The sequence below is a fragment of the Macrosteles quadrilineatus genome, unplaced genomic scaffold (assembly GCF_028750875.1).
Source record: "Macrosteles quadrilineatus isolate MER2022 unplaced genomic scaffold, UCM_ALF_1.0 Scaffold_1__1_contigs__length_201487025, whole genome shotgun sequence".
In the NCBI taxonomy this organism is placed as follows: domain Eukaryota; kingdom Metazoa; phylum Arthropoda; class Insecta; order Hemiptera; family Cicadellidae; genus Macrosteles; species Macrosteles quadrilineatus.
In genome coordinates, this window is record NW_026542594.1 from 91271538 (window position 1) to 91293094 (window position 21557).

General features: G+C 36.8%; 1 protein-coding gene across 1 annotated transcript in view; it reads left to right on the forward strand.

Annotated features, from left to right (window-relative positions):
- LOC128998883 (cilia- and flagella-associated protein 43) overlaps positions 1-21557 on the forward strand; it is a 167462-nt gene that overhangs the window by 113119 nt on the left and 32786 nt on the right. Inside the window, exon 17 of the mRNA XM_054425241.1 lies at positions 10606-10749. Within this exon, the coding sequence (XP_054281216.1) occupies positions 10606-10749 (144 nt within the window). The remainder of the gene's footprint in view (positions 1-10605; positions 10750-21557) is intronic.

A 21557-nucleotide genomic window follows, 5' to 3' on the forward strand; every position in this document is an offset into this window, starting at 1 on the left:
TAACCTTTAATCCTATTTCCTGCGGTTTCACTAACCTCTTAAGAGTGCTTAGAACTTTGGCGCTCTCCTGGTTGTCACTCTTCACTGTTACAATCTTAGGCGGTGGAAGCACGGGGCCTTTCACGCCTGTGACCTTTGGCACCGTAACTCTTGGAACGGTTGGGGAATCCTTCTTCAGAGCTGCAGAGTAGCTCACTCCACCTGCGCCTGATCCGATCTTATCCTTCAGATTTTCCATCTCATGCCGCACAGTTGAGCTCACAATCTTCAAAAACTCTCTTCGTTCCTCAAATCTTGTCTCCATCCTGACTCTCTCCTCTCTAGCCCTAATCAGCTCTTCCTGGAACTTGTTCAGGTACCTCCCGAACTTCTCCGTCTGAGGCTTTGTCACCATTTGTATGATGGTTGGCTGCTTGAACCATCCCTTCATCTTCTCCAATACCAAGCTCAATCCTACTAATGGGTCCTCATCATCCTCCTCAATTTCCTCACCCGATTCCAAATCCTCAGTCTTCCTGGTTTTCCGCTTTTTCTCTTTCTCCTTTTCCTCCGGACTTCTAATTCTCTTACTTCTTAGCTTCTCCGCCTCGGACTCCGACTCCGCCATACTGCTGGTCCCTGAACGATAGCCTTCTCCTAACCCAGGCATCCTGGAGCTACTCAACCTTCTTTCCCTCTCATGTCTCTCCAGAAACTCCTTTTCAGCCGCTATCCGGTCCTCATCAGCCTTTCTAGCTTCTTGTTTCCTAGCCTCCTCTTCCTCCTTACGTCTTATTTTCTCCTTCTCTATTTGATCCATGATTTTCTTAAATTCAAAATGCTGTTTAGTATGCCAAAAGTTTTTCTTTTTTTTTCTATTAAAATATTTCAGCCTGGAACCTGAAAACTACAAAACAAATTCATTGGTGTTGGGGTTTTTTGAGTTCCCCGGTTCAAAGTTGCATTTTGGCAAATTCTGGCAGGAGAGTTTTGAATCTGCTAAGACCTCTCAATCTTCCCACTGCGCGTTGGACTGCAGATGTGACGTGGTCAGAAAAAGAGAGGTCTTTGTCAAGTACAACACCAAGCGTGTTGACAGTGTCACAGACAGACAATCCCATGCCATCAAGGGTGACTTTAATGTCAGATTTTCTCAACTCCTGCATTAGAATATGTGGTCCAGTATGCATGACAACACACTTGTCAACGTTCAATCCAAGGCCATTCATGACAGACCATTGAAAAATGCTGTGCAAATCAGCATTGATGAGTTCAATTGCTGCGGATGTCATGTCTGGCTTGTATGACAAGTGTAATTGACAGTCATCAGCATACAAGTGTGCTGTACAATATTTTACACTTCTGGGCAAGTCAGACGTGTATAAATTGAACAGCACAGGGCCTAAACAACTACCTTGAGGAACACCTCGCAATTTGCAAAGCGGATCTGATGTCCCACTCCCAATTTTGGTAACCTGCAGTCGGGACTCCAAATAGGACCGAAACCAACATACAACTTTTTCGCTGCAACCATAGTACTTCATTTTTGACAATAATAATTCATGATCAAAAGAGTTGAATGCTTGAGAGTAATCTAAAATAGCTAATGTGCTGTAGAGTCCTTTGTCTTTGGCATCAAATAGATCAGCAAACATATTAGTCAGTGCAGTACACGTGCTGTGGTTTTTTCTAAACCCTGACTGTAGCTTAGGCAGTATATTATACTCATCTAGAAATAAAGTGATTTGTTCGGTTACTATCTTTTCCAGTATCTTTGAAATTGCGGGTAACACAGAGATAGGTCTTAGCTGCTAGATGGTTTTTGGCGTAGCAACTTTAGGCAAAGGTTTCACGTAGGCAATCTTCCAACTGCTAGGAAAAACACCAGAGGCCAGGCTCATATTTAATAAATGTGTAATTGCTCCTAATGCATATGGGCTAACAGATTTGATCATTTCTATAGATATATCATCAGCACCTAGAGCTTTTGATTTTATCGAGTTCATTGCCTCCTTAACATCATTTTCTGTAATAAGTTTGAAATTAAACCTATCATTATCTCCGTGTTTTTTATCTTTTTGAAATATATTCAGTATTTCAATATCTATATCTTTTCCCGATCCCATATTGGTGAAATATTCATTTATTCTGTTAATATCTAAATCAGGGGGGAGCACACTATTTCTCTTACTACTTATAATCTCACAATTTTTTAAACAATTCCAGAACTCTGCAGGTTTTTCACATTTTGCAAGCTTGTTAGAGAAGAATCTTTTTTTAGCCTCTAGTATCGTGGAATTCAATTTATTTCTTGAAGTCTTGTACTCATACCAGTCCGAAGAATCTCTGGTCTTCCAGTATTTGTTACGGTGCTTATTTTTTAAAAGTGACAATTCTTTAATCTTTTCATTTATCCAAGGAGCCTTTTTCCGTGTTACCTTCTTACAAACAACAGGAGCAACCTCATCAAACACCTTCTTTATATTATCGGTAATGAATTTTTCTATCTCATCAGGAGACTCTAGTTTGTACACATAGTTCCAGTTAATATCAGCAATTATATTTAGAGCAGTATCAACATTAAATTTGGAATAATCTCTATATGTGATTAGCTTCGGCCCTTTGACCTTTTGTCTTTCTGACAAGATATACAACAATATATTAATTTATGATCAGTCATCCTCATTCCTCTGTGGTCAACTATGCTGGGGGTGTCTATGACTCCAACACTTTCAATCTCGGCAGATTTGCCTACTATAATATGGTCAATTAATTTTGCCGAGGTTTCTGTCACTCTTGTAGGCTCGTTGACAATTTGTATAGTGTTGGATTCTTTCATCAGCCTACACAGGTAATTTGTTTCGCAGGTTTGTGACAGCATATCAATATTCGTGTCCCCCAAATAAATGACTGATTTGACTTCAACCGCAAGGTCAATAAAGAGGGAGCGAAACAGATCATTGACCATACAACAATCAACAATTTTAAAATTAACAAGTGTACCTACAACAACCATAAATAACCAATCATGAATATTTTCCGTCCAAATAAAGTTTATACAGACCTTTCGATTTAGGTTAAAAGATGTAACCGATTAGTCATCTGTTGTTTAAATGCCGTGTGTCAAAGAAATTACGTAACATTTCATTGCAAAGAGTAGTCATTTATGGTTAGTGTGATATTTATTTTTAAATGCATCCTATTCCATTCTTGCATTTTTAATCACCATATAAAAAAAACCTTGTAATTATTATTTTGGACTCGAGATTCGAAGATTCAAGAATACTGTACTTACAATACTTACTTTTTGTAAGTATTCTTTTCATATTGAGTAGCTATCTGTTGTGTTGTGACTATTACTTATATTAAGTCGTTCATTAATGTAGGTTTAGTAACTAATATTTAGTACTATGAAATGCTCAAAAGATCCTGGGACTATCAAATCAAGTCAACTAACTTGTTAAACATATGACGCAGGACTGAGAGCGAACGTCGGTAGTGGGGACGCAACATCGTCTCCAAATACAGTGCAGCCACCACAACAAACTAAAATATTACCTTGCTGCTTCTTCAAGTATTAATAATTATATATTACACCCGCCCCAAATTAAATAAAAATTATCCTCTGTGCTTAGCTCCAAATTGTCCAAGGCCAAGCCAAACATTTGAATTTAAAAAAAAAATAGCTCAACAAAACTTTTGCTCCAGTCATTTCATTAATAAACTCAGTTTAAATTGTCTTTATTAAACCAACTCATAAAAACTCTTTCAAAAATAAACTAAAAATCTTCTAATTTCATTAGGCCTAATTTTACTACAAGTCAAGTTTCTTCGGCTTCCGTACTGTTCTTTGGGATCTTCGAAGTTGTGGTGATGGGCTGCACTGTACGCTGGTCTCCACTACCTCTTGATCCACTTGAGCTGGCTGGAAGTCGGGAATGCTCACTCTCTCCGTGGACCTCCTCATCGGAGTTGGTTGCTTAGGAGACTCAGGGGCTGGTTGAGGTGACACTCTAGTTGGCTGGAGTGGTTTTTGCAGGAGATTGTTGTATAGGCCTATTAATCATGATTCCTTCTTCTTCCTCCTTTCTCTGGCTGTGCCTGAGGAGATCCGCATGGCAAAACCTAGTTTTTCCCAAAACCCTGACTACATTATGTGACAGCACTACGTTTCTCCAAGATTCTACCAGGGACCCATGACACTTGTTCTTGTCACACCGTTTTGACCAGTACTTTTCCCCTTCCACAAAAGACCTAAAACTACCGCTATGTCTGTCAGCAGAATTCTGCATTTCCTTCCTCTTCTCAATCTGTGACATTAAGTTGGGTTTCAACTAAGCCATTTGTTTCTTGGCTTCCACTGAAGAAAGAGCTCGGCCGGAAACAATTCGGTTACAGTACTGGGTGTATTCCTATATACAAATAAGAAATTATCTAGTTTATGCTGCAGTGACACAGCTGTAGAACCTCCTGCCAGGACTTGTTGCTTGAGATTTTTTTCACCTCTTGCACACATCTTTCCGCAGCCCCGTTCGATACTGGATGATATGGTGGAGACAAAGTGAATTTCACGCCATTATTTTTCAGGAATTCTTTAAACTCGGTGCTTGTAAAATAAGGAGCGTTGTCACTCACCATTTTCTGGGGTAACCCAAACAATGCAAAGAACAAGCGTAACCTTATACAATGGTTTTAGCAGAAGTGGTCGACTTCATGATAAAGACCTCGAGCCAGTTAGAGAAACTGTTCACTACTATTAACAACTGTTGCCTAGTTTGCGGCTCTTCGGTATAATCGATATGGATTCTTTGCCACCTACATGTAGTTAGGTAGTAGGCCACTGTTGCAAGGGAACTTTTGCAACTGCATTTCTGCATTGGTGCATTGACACACATGACAAGTTGAGACTGCATCCTCGATACATTTGTCTAAACCAGGCCACCAAACATAGCTCCTAGCAAGCATTTTCATACGGTTGATTCCCGGGTGCTGGTCATGCAGAAGCAAAGTTACGAAGTTTTTCAGGTACAACCACCCTAGCACCCCAAATCACACAATTATTATCCACAGATAATTCTTCCCTCCTTCTATAATAGTCTAGTAACTCAACATCCTTAACGTCTGGCCAGCCATGCCAGATAAAATCTCAGGCTTTAGATAATACAGGATTCTTGTCAGTTAGCCTAGAAATATCCTTAGAGGTAATGGGCGCATAACTCACCAATTCAGAGCAGTTGAATACTTGTACACAGGTGTCTCTATACAGGGTGATTGATATAAGTGTGCCAGCCGTTTTATTTGAAAACTATAAGAGATATCGAAAAAAGTTAAATGGTAAGTGCCTTGGATTTTTTATTTAAAAAATTATAGTCAAGTCCAAAAATATGGCCGCCAACTTTGATTTTTCTTATGAAACACCCTGTATTTTATGATGTATTCTGGTAGAAAAAGTAATTTTAAGACGATTTTATTCTTGTCATTATTTTTATAAACCTAACCGTTTCAAAGATAATAATGGTTTAAGTTGTGAAATTTTGAATGGTTTTCGAACAAAAAAGCTGGCATGCTTGCTTAGGCCTTTATCGAAACTCTTTCTCATGCAGAAATTTCAAAACTTTAACCATTATTATCTTTCAAACGGTTAGGTTTATGAAAAAAATCACAAGAATAAAATCGTCTTAAAATTACTTGTACTACCAGAATACATCATAAAATACAGGGTGTTCCGTAAGAAAAATCCAAGTTGGCGGCCATATTGGAAAAATGGCGGCTAAAATATTTTGTTTGACTTGACAACAATTTTTTAAATAAAAAATCCAAGGCTCTTACCATTTAACTTTTTTTTGATATCTCTTATAGTTTTTGAATAAAACGGCTGGCACACTTATATCAATCACCCTGTATGTGTCACGTGGTTGGCCTCCAGCTCCAGGGTCCGGTCGTCAGGTAGGGGCAGTCTGGAAAGTGCGTCAGCATGCGTCAAGTCAGCACCGCGTCAAAACTTCACTTCAAAATTATTGGCTGAAAGTATGAGGGACCATCCCTGAAGTGGTGTGGAAGCAACGCCTGGAACTCCACCCTTGCTTCCAAATATGGTTACCAAGGGGGCATGATCTATCTGTAAAATTACATTCTTTCTCTCCATAAAAGTATTTATGAAATTTCTTGACGCCAAAAATAAGGGCAAGTGCCTCTTTGTGCAACTGTGAGTAGTTCTTTTAACTAGAACTTAGCGACTTTGAAGCAAACACTATTGGCCTTTCTATGCCATCAATGAGGTGGAAGAGAACAGCTCTGACACCTCTGGGACTTGCGTCACAAGTGGGCTTATTTACATCATAATGCACTAGCACATCTGAACCTAAAACCCACAATTTGCTTTGCTGAAACACCTTAGAACAAGTATTTGACCACACCCATTGTGCATCTTTCCTAAGCAGATTATAAAAGCAGCTGATTTTATCAGACAAATTACAGATAAATTTACCGTAGTAATTTACCAATCCCACGTAGGCCTTTAGCTCTTCTTCATTTTTAGGTTCCGGGGCATCCTGAATAGCTTCTAAAATTTCTTTTCTGAGGAGTGAGGACCAGGGCCGGATTTCCCAATAGGCCCAGTAGGCCCGGGCCTATGGGCGCAAGGTCCCAGTGGGCGCATGGCTGAGAGTATTTTTTTTATTCCATAAGCTATCTAAAAATAAAAATAGTCATAGTTGATAAAAAAAACTCCAAAGCATTGTGATTCTGAAGTTCATAAGAAGAAATAAATGTTATGAAATTTAATCTATATTTTCAGAATTACGCATCAATTTCGTTACAAAATTGGTAACGAACATTGGTTATACGGGAGTAGGCTGTAGGGATGTTGACGTTGACGAGCGCCCAAGCGGTACGCGCATCGTATTGCCACTGCACTGCCACTATGCTGGGTCAGGCTCGGCACTACTGATCAGAGTGATAAGGGGCGCATGCGTGCTAGACATGACATTGTTACCACCCTCACATCACAAAACAAAAGTTATTTTTTATTAGTTTACAACTATCTGCAGGATCAAGTTAAATATATCATAAGTTTTTTTAAATATTAAAACAACAATGATTTATTTACCTTTAAAATTAACGAAAAAATATTAATCTCAGTTTGCATTCAATTTTAGAAAAATTCAATACCCTCCAAAGAACCATTAATGCTGTAATTTTCTCCTCAGGCCTAAGGATCGGTACGGTTGGCCGGAATATTGCTCTGTTTTGCTTTGGAAATATAACCTAGATGCAGTACGACCATGGATTAAATATAACTCAAGTCGACTTCTCATAACATTGTTAATTCAAAATTTTTCCATGTTCATGTTCATGTTGGTGACACTGGACGTTAGTTTTGACGTAATTTTGTTTCTATTATTTTAGGGTTAGTTCTATGATATTGTGTGTTTTAATTTCTTGTAATATAAACAGGAGACGACCTATTGTTGATGATTAGATCGTTTTATTTTGGATAAACTAGATTTAAACATAGATAAACATAACCCTTAAATAATAAGAATTGTTTTCAGCTAATCCGAAATGATGACAAATCTACTAAAGGAGTACGTATGTTTAATCTATGGTGTCATGTACTGTATGGAGTTAATGTTTTTGGGCCTGGAATAATTGGAATCAATGGCCATGTTTTTTTGCAGGAATGCTCGGTGGGTTCAGTTGTTTTGTTTCAGTCCCAACCCCACGGCCACAAACATGAGTAATGAGCAATTATTAAAAAAAACATAAAATTGCTAAAAGTGTTTAAGACGGTATTTTGTTAAGGCGAAACAAGTCAATTCAAAAAAAATTTTCAATGATTCCAACGAGGAGTGGTATTCAAGCAATTAACTTAGGCCTATGGGCATGATATAGTTTTTAATAAAGGTTTGAAGGAAAGTAACTGTGACCAGACTAGGGGGCGGAAAATTATTTGGGCCTAGGGGCGCAAAAATGCTAAATCCGGCCCTGGTGAGGACTAATACCTTCGGTAGTCAAACAATATCCCAGATATTGTACACTAGATTGTAAAAATCTGCATTTATTTTCATTTACCTTAACTCCATACTCGTGTAATCTTTGTAGTACACTTTCCAACCTTGACAAAGCCTCCTCTTTAGTTGCACCTCCAACCAACACATCGTCTAAGTAGGCGACAGACCCCTCCAATCCTCCATTATGATCTTATCCATTGCAGCCTGGAATAGAGCAGGAGCAGACGACAAACCGTAGGGTAGACGACGAAATCGCACAAGTTCTTTGTGCGTAGCCAAGGTTAGAAGTTCTTGAGATTCCTCAGTGACTGACAACTGAAGGCACGCAGCTTCAAGATCTAAGACAGAAAACCATTTACAACCCGCCAAAGAAGCGAAAATGTCTTCGGGTTGTGGTAACGGGTAATGTTCATAACTTGATCCCATGCTCTTTTGAATTACCACCAAGGGCGTAGCCCAGTCAGCACTAGTTACATGATATGCTATTCTATCCGCAACCATGCGGTCAAGTTCATCTTCCACAGCGCATATGGCACTGGCCTATATTTACAAAATTTAGGTATGGCCCCTTCCTTCAGCACAATGCGAACTCTCACATCTTTTATTTCACCTGGACCACCCTTAAATACTGAAACATATTTTTGTTTCAACTGTTCCGCAAAATCTTGACCAACAGAACAAGTTAGGTTAGGTTTGTTCATCTTACGAGCATTACCTGTGACCATCTAGCCATTAAGTTTATCTACAGGTAGACCAGAATAATTGCATTAAAATATTGATTTCCAATCTAATGGAACATACCTAAGCCAGTTACGGCCTAGTAGCATCGGTCGATTTTGCCGATTAATTTTCACTACCAAGAGCGGCAAATAGTATGACTGACCATTACATACAAATTACTTGGGCTTCCCCCATAAACTTCACTTCATTATTTCACTTCAATATCGTCTCTGTCTTTATTTCTCTACTTCTATCTCCTGTATCTTTCTTCGCTCTGCGCCAACTGGCCGATTATTACATTCATGGAATGGACCTTAAAGATTTTACGGTCTTGTTCTTTCCTGCATGTATAGATCTAAGCAACGTTAAATTTAATAATGGTGTCGTATTAATCGGCTACAAAACCTTACTCTTGAACTGGTTAGAAAAGCCATTCCATAAAGTTTTGTCATTATAACTAACATTGTTTGGAAACCGTGAAATTTATAAAAGTAGAATGTGAGAACCAAGAAAACACCGTGAATTTTGTTGGACAAATAGTGGGAACCCTGAATTATAACATTTAAAATATAAACACTTGAAACTAGAAAAGAATAATTTTTGAGACTTTGATGTAGTTGTCCAAGTAGTGAGGAGAAGGTGGGTTTGATCAAGCAGGGCATGCTGTATTATGATAAAAATTGGTTCAGTTAAAAAAATTAACTGGGAAATATTTTAATAAATAAAGAAATTGGTATTTTATCTTTTTGGTGAATTGAATTTACAAATTTTTAATTTGTACAAATGATTCAAACAAACCATAGTCAAAGAACTCATAGTGCTTCAAGGATTAGTAATGTCATGGACAAACCACTAATGATGTATTAATATCTAGAATCTTGAAATATTGTGACAAAGTATCTCTTATGTTATATGAGTGTTTGCACTTTGAAAAGATCAGCTATATATTTTTAATGAGTTCTTGAAAGGTAGAACAGCAGCAATTGATCATTCACATCCAAAGTCTTTGATCAACCATTGTGTGATAGTAGCATCGGACTCTCTTATTCATTCAATATTTATTAAAAGGTTTCAATACCTGCTATCAAGCAATCCATTTAATTGCAGTTGCAACTAGTTTCGACTCCTATGTGGAGTCATCTTCGGGCGGTACAAGGAATTCTTCTCTCTTCACATGAAGAGTGTCATATTTAAGACGTAAAAATAAATAAACATTTACACACGACACATATACATATACGGACACGAAACATTTACGGTAACTGATCAGTTATGACAACAGACGACGCTAACCCGGCGGAGTTTAAGTCCAGACTCAAATATTATAATTATGGAAGTCTGGACTTCCGCCGGGTTAGCGTATTCTGTTGTCGTAACTGATCAGTTACCGTAAATGTTTCGTGTCCGTATAGTTATGTGTCGTGTGTAAATGTTTATTTATTTTAAGTCTTATATATGACGCTCTTCATGTGAAGAAAGAAGAATTCCTTGCACCGCCCGAAGATGACTCCACATAAGAGTCTAAACTATAGTTGCGACTACAATTAAATGGATTGCGTGATAGCAGGTATTTAAACCTTTATTATTTAGGAATCCGGAGGCCAACATCCACAATGAAATAAAATATCTCATGTTATGGATAGTTATTTGCAATTACGATTTTTAGAGGGGATGGGGAGTTCATCCTTTAGATGGACACCTCTGAAAGTGGTTTTGATTAACCCAACACTATAATAAGTGGATGTATTGAAGAAATAATATTCATCAGCTTCTATATCTGTTACAATAAAGGATTTTAAACAGAAATAAGACATTTATACAGATCCCATGAGTAAAAGGACCCCTACAAATAGTTTACTTTATTAAAAAATTAATTATTTACATGTTTTTACAGGCTGCAGGAGCTAAAAAACTTGAAGCGATGAAACAAGTTACCAAATACCATAGGATAAATAAGTACAAGGAATGGGAGTTCAGAAAGATGAAGATGGAATGTGAAGATCTAGAGGATAAACTCAACAACATTGAAAGTATTAAGGTCATAATTAATTGTCTTGGTGCTTGGCTCTTATAATTATTCTTAATATATGCTGCATACAGTTGGACCTTGATGTAACAAATCATTGTATCAAATATTTTTTGTTTTGTGACATAAAAAGTCCCCCTAAACTATTCATAACATTTAATGGCTCTTATAAATGCTGTATTTGTTTGCTTATTTCATGGCTTTTCCCCCACTATGTGGTGATCACTAGCACTACTACACCCCAAGTCTCTCTTCCTGAATCTTTATTTAACGGCATAGAAAATTATTCCCTTGAGTCATAAGATATAGATAGAACAAGGCGGAGAATAGCATTCCGACATCTCTGTCAACCACTTACACTTATATCATCTGCTGGACAACCTTGGTATCTAATCTTCCATAGGACACAGATTTTATAACACAAAAATGCTACAATGCAAAGGCTACAATCTACGTTTTGGAGAGAAGTTTGTGTCACTCATATACAGGGTGTCACGTAAGTAAACAGCCAAATTCAAGAAATACGTTTATGGGTAAAATAAAGAGAAAATCATGAAACTTATTTTCCAAAATCTCTTTTTTAACCAGATATCCTCAATTTTGTATTTTTTAAATAAAAATTTTTTTTATTTGGATTTATCCAACTGATATTTGTGACAAATGACAAAGGACAATTCTTTATTACACATAACATCTGTTACAATTATTACAAACGTAATACACAGACAGGTACATTGTCAAAGTAATTCTATCTAATAAAGAATTCTTAATTTACTAGGTGGCGTTCGCAGAGGCATCCACAAAATTGAGCAGAGTAATCAAGGGTTCATATTATATTGTTTTTGTCATACTTCAGTAAAAACAGTAGTTTTTAATGCATGCGATACGGGTCTAAAGTAGTATTTTTAATATTTAGGGAGTAAAAATTGTTTTTAGTCTCTATGGAGTAAAAATCAGCTGTTGTCAACTCAGTTGTAAATTTCGATTGTAAATGATTGCATGTATCGAAAATATGTATCCAATCGTGGTTCGTAATCATTTTAACAAACAGTCTACAGTCTCTTCCCATAGCATTTTAGCATTGCAGATACATTAATCCATTCCCAAACTTTTACACTGCTCACTTACATAACACTGCTCACTTTTACTACTTCCTTCACCACACCCTACGTCGTGGACTTGTTTCCCTCTCTTCCCATAGCATTTTAGGATTGCAGATACATTAATGTAATTGCCAAAGACAGTTCCCACACTCTGCACTGCTAGCCTTACTACTTCCTTCACAATTTACTACGTCATAGACCTGTTTCCTTCCTTTCTAATAGCATTTAAGTATTACAGATTCATTTATCTAACTGCCCAAATGGTTCCCCCACTCTGCACTGCCAGCCTTTACTACTTCCTTCACCACTTCCTACGTCGTGGGGCCTGTTTCCTTCCCTTCTCATAGCGTTTTAGTATTGAAGATACATTAATCTAACTGCCACAGACGGATCCCACACTATGCTGATGCTCATACTTTCCTACTTCCTAAGCCACTTCCTACGTCGTGGACCTGTATTCATCACTTTCCATAGCATTTTAGTATTATAGATACGTAAATCTAATTGCCACAAACATTCCCACACTCCGTACTGCTAGCCTTTACTACGTCTTTCACCATTTCCTATGTCGTGGGCATGCTTCCATCCCTTCTCATAGCATTTCAGCATTGCAGATACATTAAAACTGCTACAAACGGTTTCCAGTTCCCACACTCCACACTGCTCACCTTACTACTTCTTTCACCTCTTCCTACGTTGCGGATCTGTTTCCCTCTCTTCCCATAGCATTTTAAGACTGTAGATACCTAAATCTAATCGTCATAAACAGATCCCATACTCCGAACAACTCGCCTTTACTACTTCCTTCACCACTTCCTACATCGCACCGATGTGGTCTTTATCACCATGCAAAATTTGAAAACGATTGATTCAGCCGTCTAGAAGGAGTTTGCGTATTACAAAATGCATAAGAGTCAACGTATAAGAGCTTCGCTAAAAAAAAAACTTAGATTAGCCAGTAAGATACCCCTACAAAAGCTACAGCATGGTGGAACTGGTTATGTTAGGAGAAGTAGATAAGAGAATGGGTGTCTGTTACCAAGAGTCGTTGAAAAATTCCTCAAGAGTGTAATATGCTTTTGTGTGTAATACTGCTAAAACTGTTTTGATTTTGTCCGTAAATGTTGCTATGTTTAATTGCTTTAAGGCGTTTGAAATCTTACTGTAAATCTTTAACCCCATATAGAGAGGACTTTCTTCATATTAAAAAAAATTGTGAATGGGGTATTGAAAATGTCTTGTCTCCGGGTATTTTATGAGTGATTACTAAGATCATTTTGAAACATAACAGGATTTCCATGAACCATTTTTAACATTTCAAAAACGTATATTGAAGTCAGAGTTAACATTTTAAAATTTCAAAACAATTGTCTACATGATGTTGTTTTTGGGCAATTGGCAAGGGTTTTGATGATCGACTTTTGTTTTTTAAAAACTTTGTGGACATCTGTGGCTGTTCCCCATAACGTACTACCATAGCTTAAACTACAGTAGACATAAGCATAATAAACATTTTTACATACTTCCAAGGAGGTAACCTGAATTAAAACACTTAAAGCATATCTTGTTTAGGGGTCTCAATCCGGGATCCTGGTTGAATTTTGATACCTAGAAATCCCGGGATTGGTGTCTTTTAATCCCAGGATTAACGGGATTGCAAAATCTATGTTTATATTGATTTCCTTTTGTGAATTTGAGGAGTCTAACTTGACTTACGGAAAATAAAGAAAAATACATCCAATAACACTTGAAACACGTATACTGTTTATTTTTAGGACTATAAATAAATATGAAATGGTATAAAGTTGTGATCTATTTTTATTGGAAAATGTAACTATCATTAAACTCAATAGGCATATGTATATACAGGGTGCGGCAAAAAACCGATCTATTTTCTTCAGCGCACTGTTCAGCGACAGGCCGTCTGAGAGTGGTGGGAGTAGGCTTATTGGATAGCCTATACGATGCCATTTTTTGTAATCATGAAGCAGTGGTTGTATGAGCTACGTGCGGTTGTTATCTAGTCGTTTTAAAAAAAGTAGTCAATCAGTCATTGCAACTCAGTGGCAGTTCCGTGCTTTTATTTATTATTTATTAGGAGAGGTTGCGTCGTGATTATCTGTATGGATAACACAATTAAACAGATTATTATTCTAATTAATCTGTAGGGATGAAAATTAACCTCAAAATTTTTGTAACTGAGCAGTCAGACATGTTCGGCAAGCCGCTGGTTTTCGGACGGGCCTGCGAGCACTGTTTTCCACAGCAGCACGAACTCTATCGAATGATAGTTGTCTAGCGTCCGATCTGACTTTGGACAGCCTTTCAGATTTCTTTTCAACGCAGAAGCCGTTGTTCTAAAGTTAGTAACCTACCGCATTATTGTGATGGGCAATGGAACTTCTCCATGTCGCATTAATTAAAAGAATGCATGAAATTGCCGATGCCGCTGAGTTCCAATGAATGAATTCAATACTTTTTAAAAACAACTCCATTACAACCGCACATAGCTCAGGCGACCACTGCTCTATGACTAAAAAAATGACATTGTGTAGGCTATTTAACTACTCCCACCACTCTCAGATGACCTGTCGCTGAACAGTGCTCTGCAGAAAATGGATCGGGTTTTTTGCCGCACCCTGTATATGTAAATATATGTTTCATGTTTTTAGACGAATTGGATTTACTTTCTGTAAATGTTCTTTCATTACTCATTAGTTAAAAGTTAATTATAGTAGGCCTATTAGTTATTTGGAGTTTTACTTTTGACATTAAACACAAACAACGCAATTCATGTGGCAAACATAACATGGCAATCTGTAATTGAAGTATTTTTTTCTTAATAACATTGAAGCCCTAAAAACTAACTATAAACACACCATTATTATTTCATCATAAGATTGCTTATATTTAGCGTCTATAAATTTATCTTCGTATTTGGTTATTAGTGTGGTGATTCAATTTTTTACAATCCTAAATTACATTTTTCATATACACACGCTACTACATAAGCAGATGGTTTATTGTTTTACAGTACCTTATGTTGTTTAATTGCTATCAGTCAAAATAAAATTTTTACGCTGCTACTCGTGATTCTTCCCATATTATCTTTTTATCTTTATATTTTGATTTAAGTTATTTAGTTTCCATATTAGCGTGACATGTAGGCTACATATGTGAGTGCGGTTGCTTGTGATTTAAATAAAATGGATTTATTATTTTCTAAAGTGACATATCAACATTTATACACTGTAAATAAGAAAGACAGGTAGGCCCGTTTTTGACCCTGTCAGCGCCCTAGGCACAACTAATAGTAGCGCCCCTTTGCAATATATGTACAGGGTGTCCAACAACGGGGAAATCCGGGAATCCGAGAATTATGCTTGAGTTTTTTTAACCGGGAATTATGTGTGAATGTTGTATATCCACCTGGAATTTTTAATTTACCGCCATCGCAAATGACAACAGTTATGTTTCTGTGACGGCGGGAGACGACAATATGTCTACGATGATCTATACAATACATTGCCGAGGGAATGGGAGATGATTACCATTTTGCCTCAATCGTGGGAGGCGATTACTATGTACAAACAACCGCGGGGGACGATATAATGATGTCTTCACGGCCGCGAGGGGTGATCAGCATTTTATCGTGATAGTGCAAGACGATGATTATGTCCACAAGATGGCAGGAAATTATTACTATTTTGCCGCAATCGCGGGAGGCGATTACTACTGTAGGCTATGTACAAACGACCGCGGGGGACAATCAGAATTTTGCCAGTACCGCGAGACGATGGTAATCTCCTCACGACCGCGGGATATGTTGATATATTGCCGCGAACATGGAAGGTAACAATTATGTCTACACAACCGTAGAAAATAGTCAGAATTTTGCCTCAATCGTGGGAGACAGTTACGATGTTTACACGGCCGGGAGGGATCATCAGAAGTTTACCGCGATCATGCAAATACAACCACCAATTTTTTTTATTTTCCGATTATTTGGCGCCCCCCAAAAAAGCCAATTGCCTCGCGCCCTAGGCACTTGCCTACCGTGCCTATTCGGTAAATCAGCCCTGAAGACGGGTGATGCGAATGTTCCGGCAAAATTCCGCAGTGTAACACTGATAAGGCCAGTTTAAAACATTAAAGGACTTAACGAGGGGACTTCTCGCTCATTTAAAATGGCTAAAAAATTAAAATCATAAAATTATATAATCCCGGGATTGATCCTGGGATCGGCTGAGACGAATCCCAAAATCCTGGGATTGGATTGAAGGCCTGGGATTTAGACCCCCTAATCTTGTTGGACTAAGTTTTTTGTTTGGAAAATTAATATGCTCTGTCCATTGTAGTTTACTATCCAAATATATTCCTAAAAACTTTACTACGTCTGTGGGGGAGGAAGCCATTTTTTAAAAACCAATTTGCTATTTCTTCAATTGTTTCTTTGACATCATCATGTAAAATTTTAACAGTATCTTGTATGATGAGAGCTCTGGTATCATCTACATAAAGGGTAAAGTTACAGATTTGACTTGAAAAATAAGGTAAATCATTAATACATGTGAGGAATCAAAGATGACCTAGGATTGAACCTTGCGGAACTCCATAGTTATTATTTTTTCAAGAAGAATATTTGTTCCCAGAGATGGTTTTAATTACCATTCTTTGATTTCTATCGCTTAAGTAAGATTTCAAAAGATCAATTATTTGTCCTTGAAAACCAATTTCTGTAAGTTTTTGAACAAATTTTGTGATTAACACAATCAAAAGCCTTGAATAAGTCGCAGAACACACCAGCTGTGCACTGCGACTCATCCAAGGCCTTCAAAGCACAATTTACAAAGTTATTTAAAGCTGATTGGGTATTTAAATTTTTAGGAAAACCAAATTGTTCCTTGCAAAACTTGTAGTTATTTTCCAAAAAGCTAGATAATCTAGTGTGAAGAATTTTTTCATAAACCTTTGAAATATTACTTAATAAAGAGATCGGTCTGTAGTTCTGTACTTCATTTAAACAACATTTTTTGTGAATGGGTACTATTTCTGAGAGTTTTAAAATAGTAGTTGGGGAAAGACACCTTCTGCAAAAGATTGATAATTAGTGTAGCCAAGATATTTGATATTTCATTTGCTGACCATTCCAATAATTTAATGGGTATACCGTTCCAGCCACAGGCATTACTGTTCTTTAAACTTAGAATAGTTTTATTTACTTCAAATTCATTTGTTTGACGAAGATTACCTAATTTTGTCACCTGAACTGTAGGATTGTTAGCATACGGATTGATATTAGCACTGTGTGGCATGTTTGGCAGCTTAAGTATATTGACAATGTTGGAGTACTGATAATTACACAGCTCCGCCACGACTACAGCATCATCAATAATTTCATTGTTGACCTTAAGTTTAATGTGAGGCTTAACAATTTCACTTTTAACACCTATTCCTAATTCTTCCTTTACAACATTCCACGTGGCTTTGGACTTATTTTTTGCTTGCATTATATACCTATCATTTGCAGATTTCTTAGCTTTTTTAACAATCTTTTGAAATATCTTTTTGTAATTTTTACATAGCTTAGAAAATTAGGATCATTAGTAAATTTTGCTTCATAATGTAATTTTCTTTTGTTTATTGTTTATTCTTAGTGCTAAAGTGTGGAGAAATTCATCAGGGACATGTAACTGGTCTCTCTCTTCTTGAATCAAAGTATCCACTGAATAGCAAACTCTACTGTCATTATTTATTTGCTTCATTCTTTGGTGAAAGTACTGCATGATTTTTTTTGTATTTTTTAAGCATCTTCAGAGAGTCCATCCCTGAAGATTTTATCAATGATATTTTCATTCACAATACATTGTAGTGGAAGACTTATCAATGACCCACAAAGACCATAATGGTAGCTCTCTTGGCCATTCCCTATTCGTAAAAGTTAGTCAGCAAATATTGATTCACTTGGATTTCATCTCATGTTTTTAGCAAGTGAAATATCTTCAACCATTGGCTATAAAAGTGATACGGAAAGTAAATAAAGATATAGACGACTTATAACACTTAAAACATATATTTACTCTTATACTGTTACTCACAAGACGGTAAATATACAAAAGATGGTAAGTGGTGATCGATTACGATTGGACACTCCAATCATCTTTAGACCCAATAGGGGAATGACAAGAATCTTGAATGGCGTCCCTACTTATACCTATTGGCTACCGGAAACACCGGCCAATACATTTTTATAAGTACAACTACCCAGACAGCACACTTTCTCCTCAGGACATCCCACGGATATTGCGACAGGATATGCAAGATATCCCATAGTGGTCCTATGGTCAACTTGGGATATCCCAGGATATCCACTGGAATGCGTAATGTCCCCGCTCGGGGATGTCCTACGGATAAGCTCACACGCATATCCGTAGGACATCCGAGGTCATCCCAGGGTAGTCTTCAGGACATTCTCAGGACATATGGAACTACTATGGGATGTCCCTGGGATAAAGTGTGGTCTGGGCCTGAACATAAAAAACACAAAATAATATAGATTTAGTATGAAAAGCTTAATTATAAGTTTAGTAAATTGATTAAATAGTTAATAAACACAAATTTTGAAGAAAAAAACGAGAAAAAAGTTTTTGGCCCTGACGGGTCTCGAACCCGGTACCTTCGCCTTATGAGCCTCGTACCTTACCTCCTGAGCTATCTACGCTTGGTGGATATGAGTGTTTTCAAGTGGTGAAAGAGTAGTCGACAGTTGCAATGGTCGCAATACTTAAAATATTTTTGATACTACCCCAGTATAGGCTATAATATGATTCTGTTAATCTGTTTATGCCTCAAGTAGTTGAATTGTTTTTCTGGTAGTTGGAGAGGATACTGGTATTTGAATATAGATTATTTAATTACCATTAGATTAGCACTGTTATAATTGATTGTTATATGATTAAAATTAGTTTTTGGTTGTTTTATTAATTTAAAGTTAGAATTAAATTCATATTTCACACAACTATGATAGAACTCTAGTTTTCTTGAACTCAGTGGTAGTAATATGTCAGTAACGTTAAGTCAGCCCTTGCTAGCCACAGTATTAACAAGACATATTTTCAATCTGGGAAACCTTAAACTTTTAAAACAAATTATAAAACCTCGACATCTTAATGCGTGGGAATCTTATTTTTAGAAAAAAAAACAGACCAAAATTATTTGTTAAATAATGAAGACGGCCCAATTATAAATTCGGAATTACTGAAAATAATTACATCAAGAACAACACTGTAATATATCCAAAATTCAAAAGATTAATTTTTCTAATATTATTATTTATTTTTCCAATATCCTTTAAATCATCTGTTTTAACTTTGTTTAAAATTAATTTATTAAGTAAATATTTACTTTTTGTACTAGTGTAAACACAGCCTGAAGATGGAAACCAAGCTTCTGAAAACGCTAGTGAAAAAAACAAATTATTATATATTATTGGCATTGTTGAACATTTAAATTTAGATATACATTTCATCAGTGGTAGTATTTTTTTCTTCAGTTTGTTACCGGGACATTACGGGACATTACAGGATATCCAGTGGATTTTGTACATGTCCCGGGATTTCATGGGACATTCTGGGATATCCTATGGCATTCGTACATATCCCGGGACTTTACAGGATATCCTGAGGTTAACTTACAAATCCCGGGACATTACGGTATATTGTAGGATATCCTGTGGATTTCGTACTCGTCCCGGGATTTTGCGGGATATCCTGAGGATAGCGTACATATCCCGAGACATTCTCAGGACATATGGGACTACTATGGGATGTCCCTGGGATAAAGTGTGCTGTCTGGGTAGAAACGAAATTTACATGTTCATTAATCAACTTATTTCTATTTTTACATTTTTCCTTATAAATATACAATTCTTCCCAAGCATTCATCACATATCCCTTCTTACAATTCTTCAAAATACATAGATTATCCTCCATTTTTCCTATTGAGTGTCCATTTTGTAACAGGTGTTGTGCGAAATTTGATCTTTCAGGTTTGTTGTTTCTCCATGCAGATATGTGGTTTTTGAAGCGGTTGACGAAGCTCACAGTCTGTCCAATGTAGAAGCTATCACAATCGTTACAATTGATTTTATAGATGCCCGATGCGTCGAATCTGTTACAACAGGGGTGCCCACAAGGGGGGGCTGTGACGCAGACTGCGTCATTGAAACTCTTGGGGGGGCTCAAAAAATTCAAATTGGGGGGGGGGGTGGTTAAAGCTAATTGCAAAAGTGTTCAACGTGACGACAATCCAAAATATATTACAAAGTCGCCAGATAGAAAGTAGATTAATTAATGACAATAGTTATATTATTAAATTTATTTAGTTAAAATAGGATTTTAGGATAGTTAATGATTTGTGTAGAAAGTTATTATTCAAGATTAGCAAGACGTGAAATCTTAAGAGGGAGCGCACGGAATAGCTCAACTGCTGTGATAGATAAAAGATAACGCGTGGTACAATACTGTTAATACTGTTCAATGAAATGGCGACCATAGATAGTAGGTATTTTAATACAGACACGTCCAGCTACACCGCGACTTAGCACAGAACGCTTTGTTGACATAAAGCTCGTTTACAATCAAGTAGCATAGGCTACACAATACTTAACACTATTGTGCAGATACTCGATTACCTGAGTTAATAGGGAGGGGGAGTAATGAAAAATACGGTTAATCCAATATAGTATAAAACAGAATGATGACATACCCATTAAAACGCTGTAAACAGCCATTAACGTCACGATTTGCATTCTTATAAACGAAATTCAATATTGCACAATCATTATACAATTTTATTGTGAATTTCAAATCATTTATCTTGGTTCAGTTGTACAAACGGCAACGTTTAAAATTATAGCTAACTCAAACTCAACTAATAACTAGCCAAACACTGCATTGCTATAAATAACGTAAATATTAAAGGGACCTGTTATAAGGTACTGCTCATGATAGACAGGTAGGCTACCGATAGGTGCTGTATCACAGCATAGGAATTTATAGATAAGTAATAAAAAAGTGCAAATTTATATTTAGAGATACCTAATTAAAACACTCTTAAAAAAGAATGTAACGAGAACAATCTTGTTATTCTTTTTCTTTGTTCTTCTGTTCTTTAATAGGTTTCTCTTCAATTCATACGCAAATTCAACAAGTCGCCATATTTAGGCCTACTCATTGGCCAATCACAGCCTTACTAAAGTTACCATGGTTACTAATCACTCAATCACAGTTTACTAAGCATTATATCGTCATCCTTCCCCAGCTGTTGTATCTGAAATCTGTTGTAACATAGCGTACAGCAGACAGAAGTGTAAAACGGAGCAGACGATTGTTGGCGCAAGCGTTGTTTCCATTTCATTTTCATCAAAGTAGCTGTGATGTTTCCAAAGGGAGGGAGAGTGGATCGTTATATCAAGAGAAAGACGCTGACAATTCGTTAAGCAGAGGTTACGAACGCTATATGGATATTCAGGCAATAAAAAATTCCTTAAATTGAGGTGACTTATAAAACTGTAATTTTATTTATATAGAAAGATAAGTTTTCCAGTCCTGTACAACACTGATTCACGGTCTTTTCCCGGTAATCAAAATTCAAGTACAACTTGAAACACAGAATCTCCGGTTCCCGACCTGGATGATGGCTAGTTATTTAACTTAA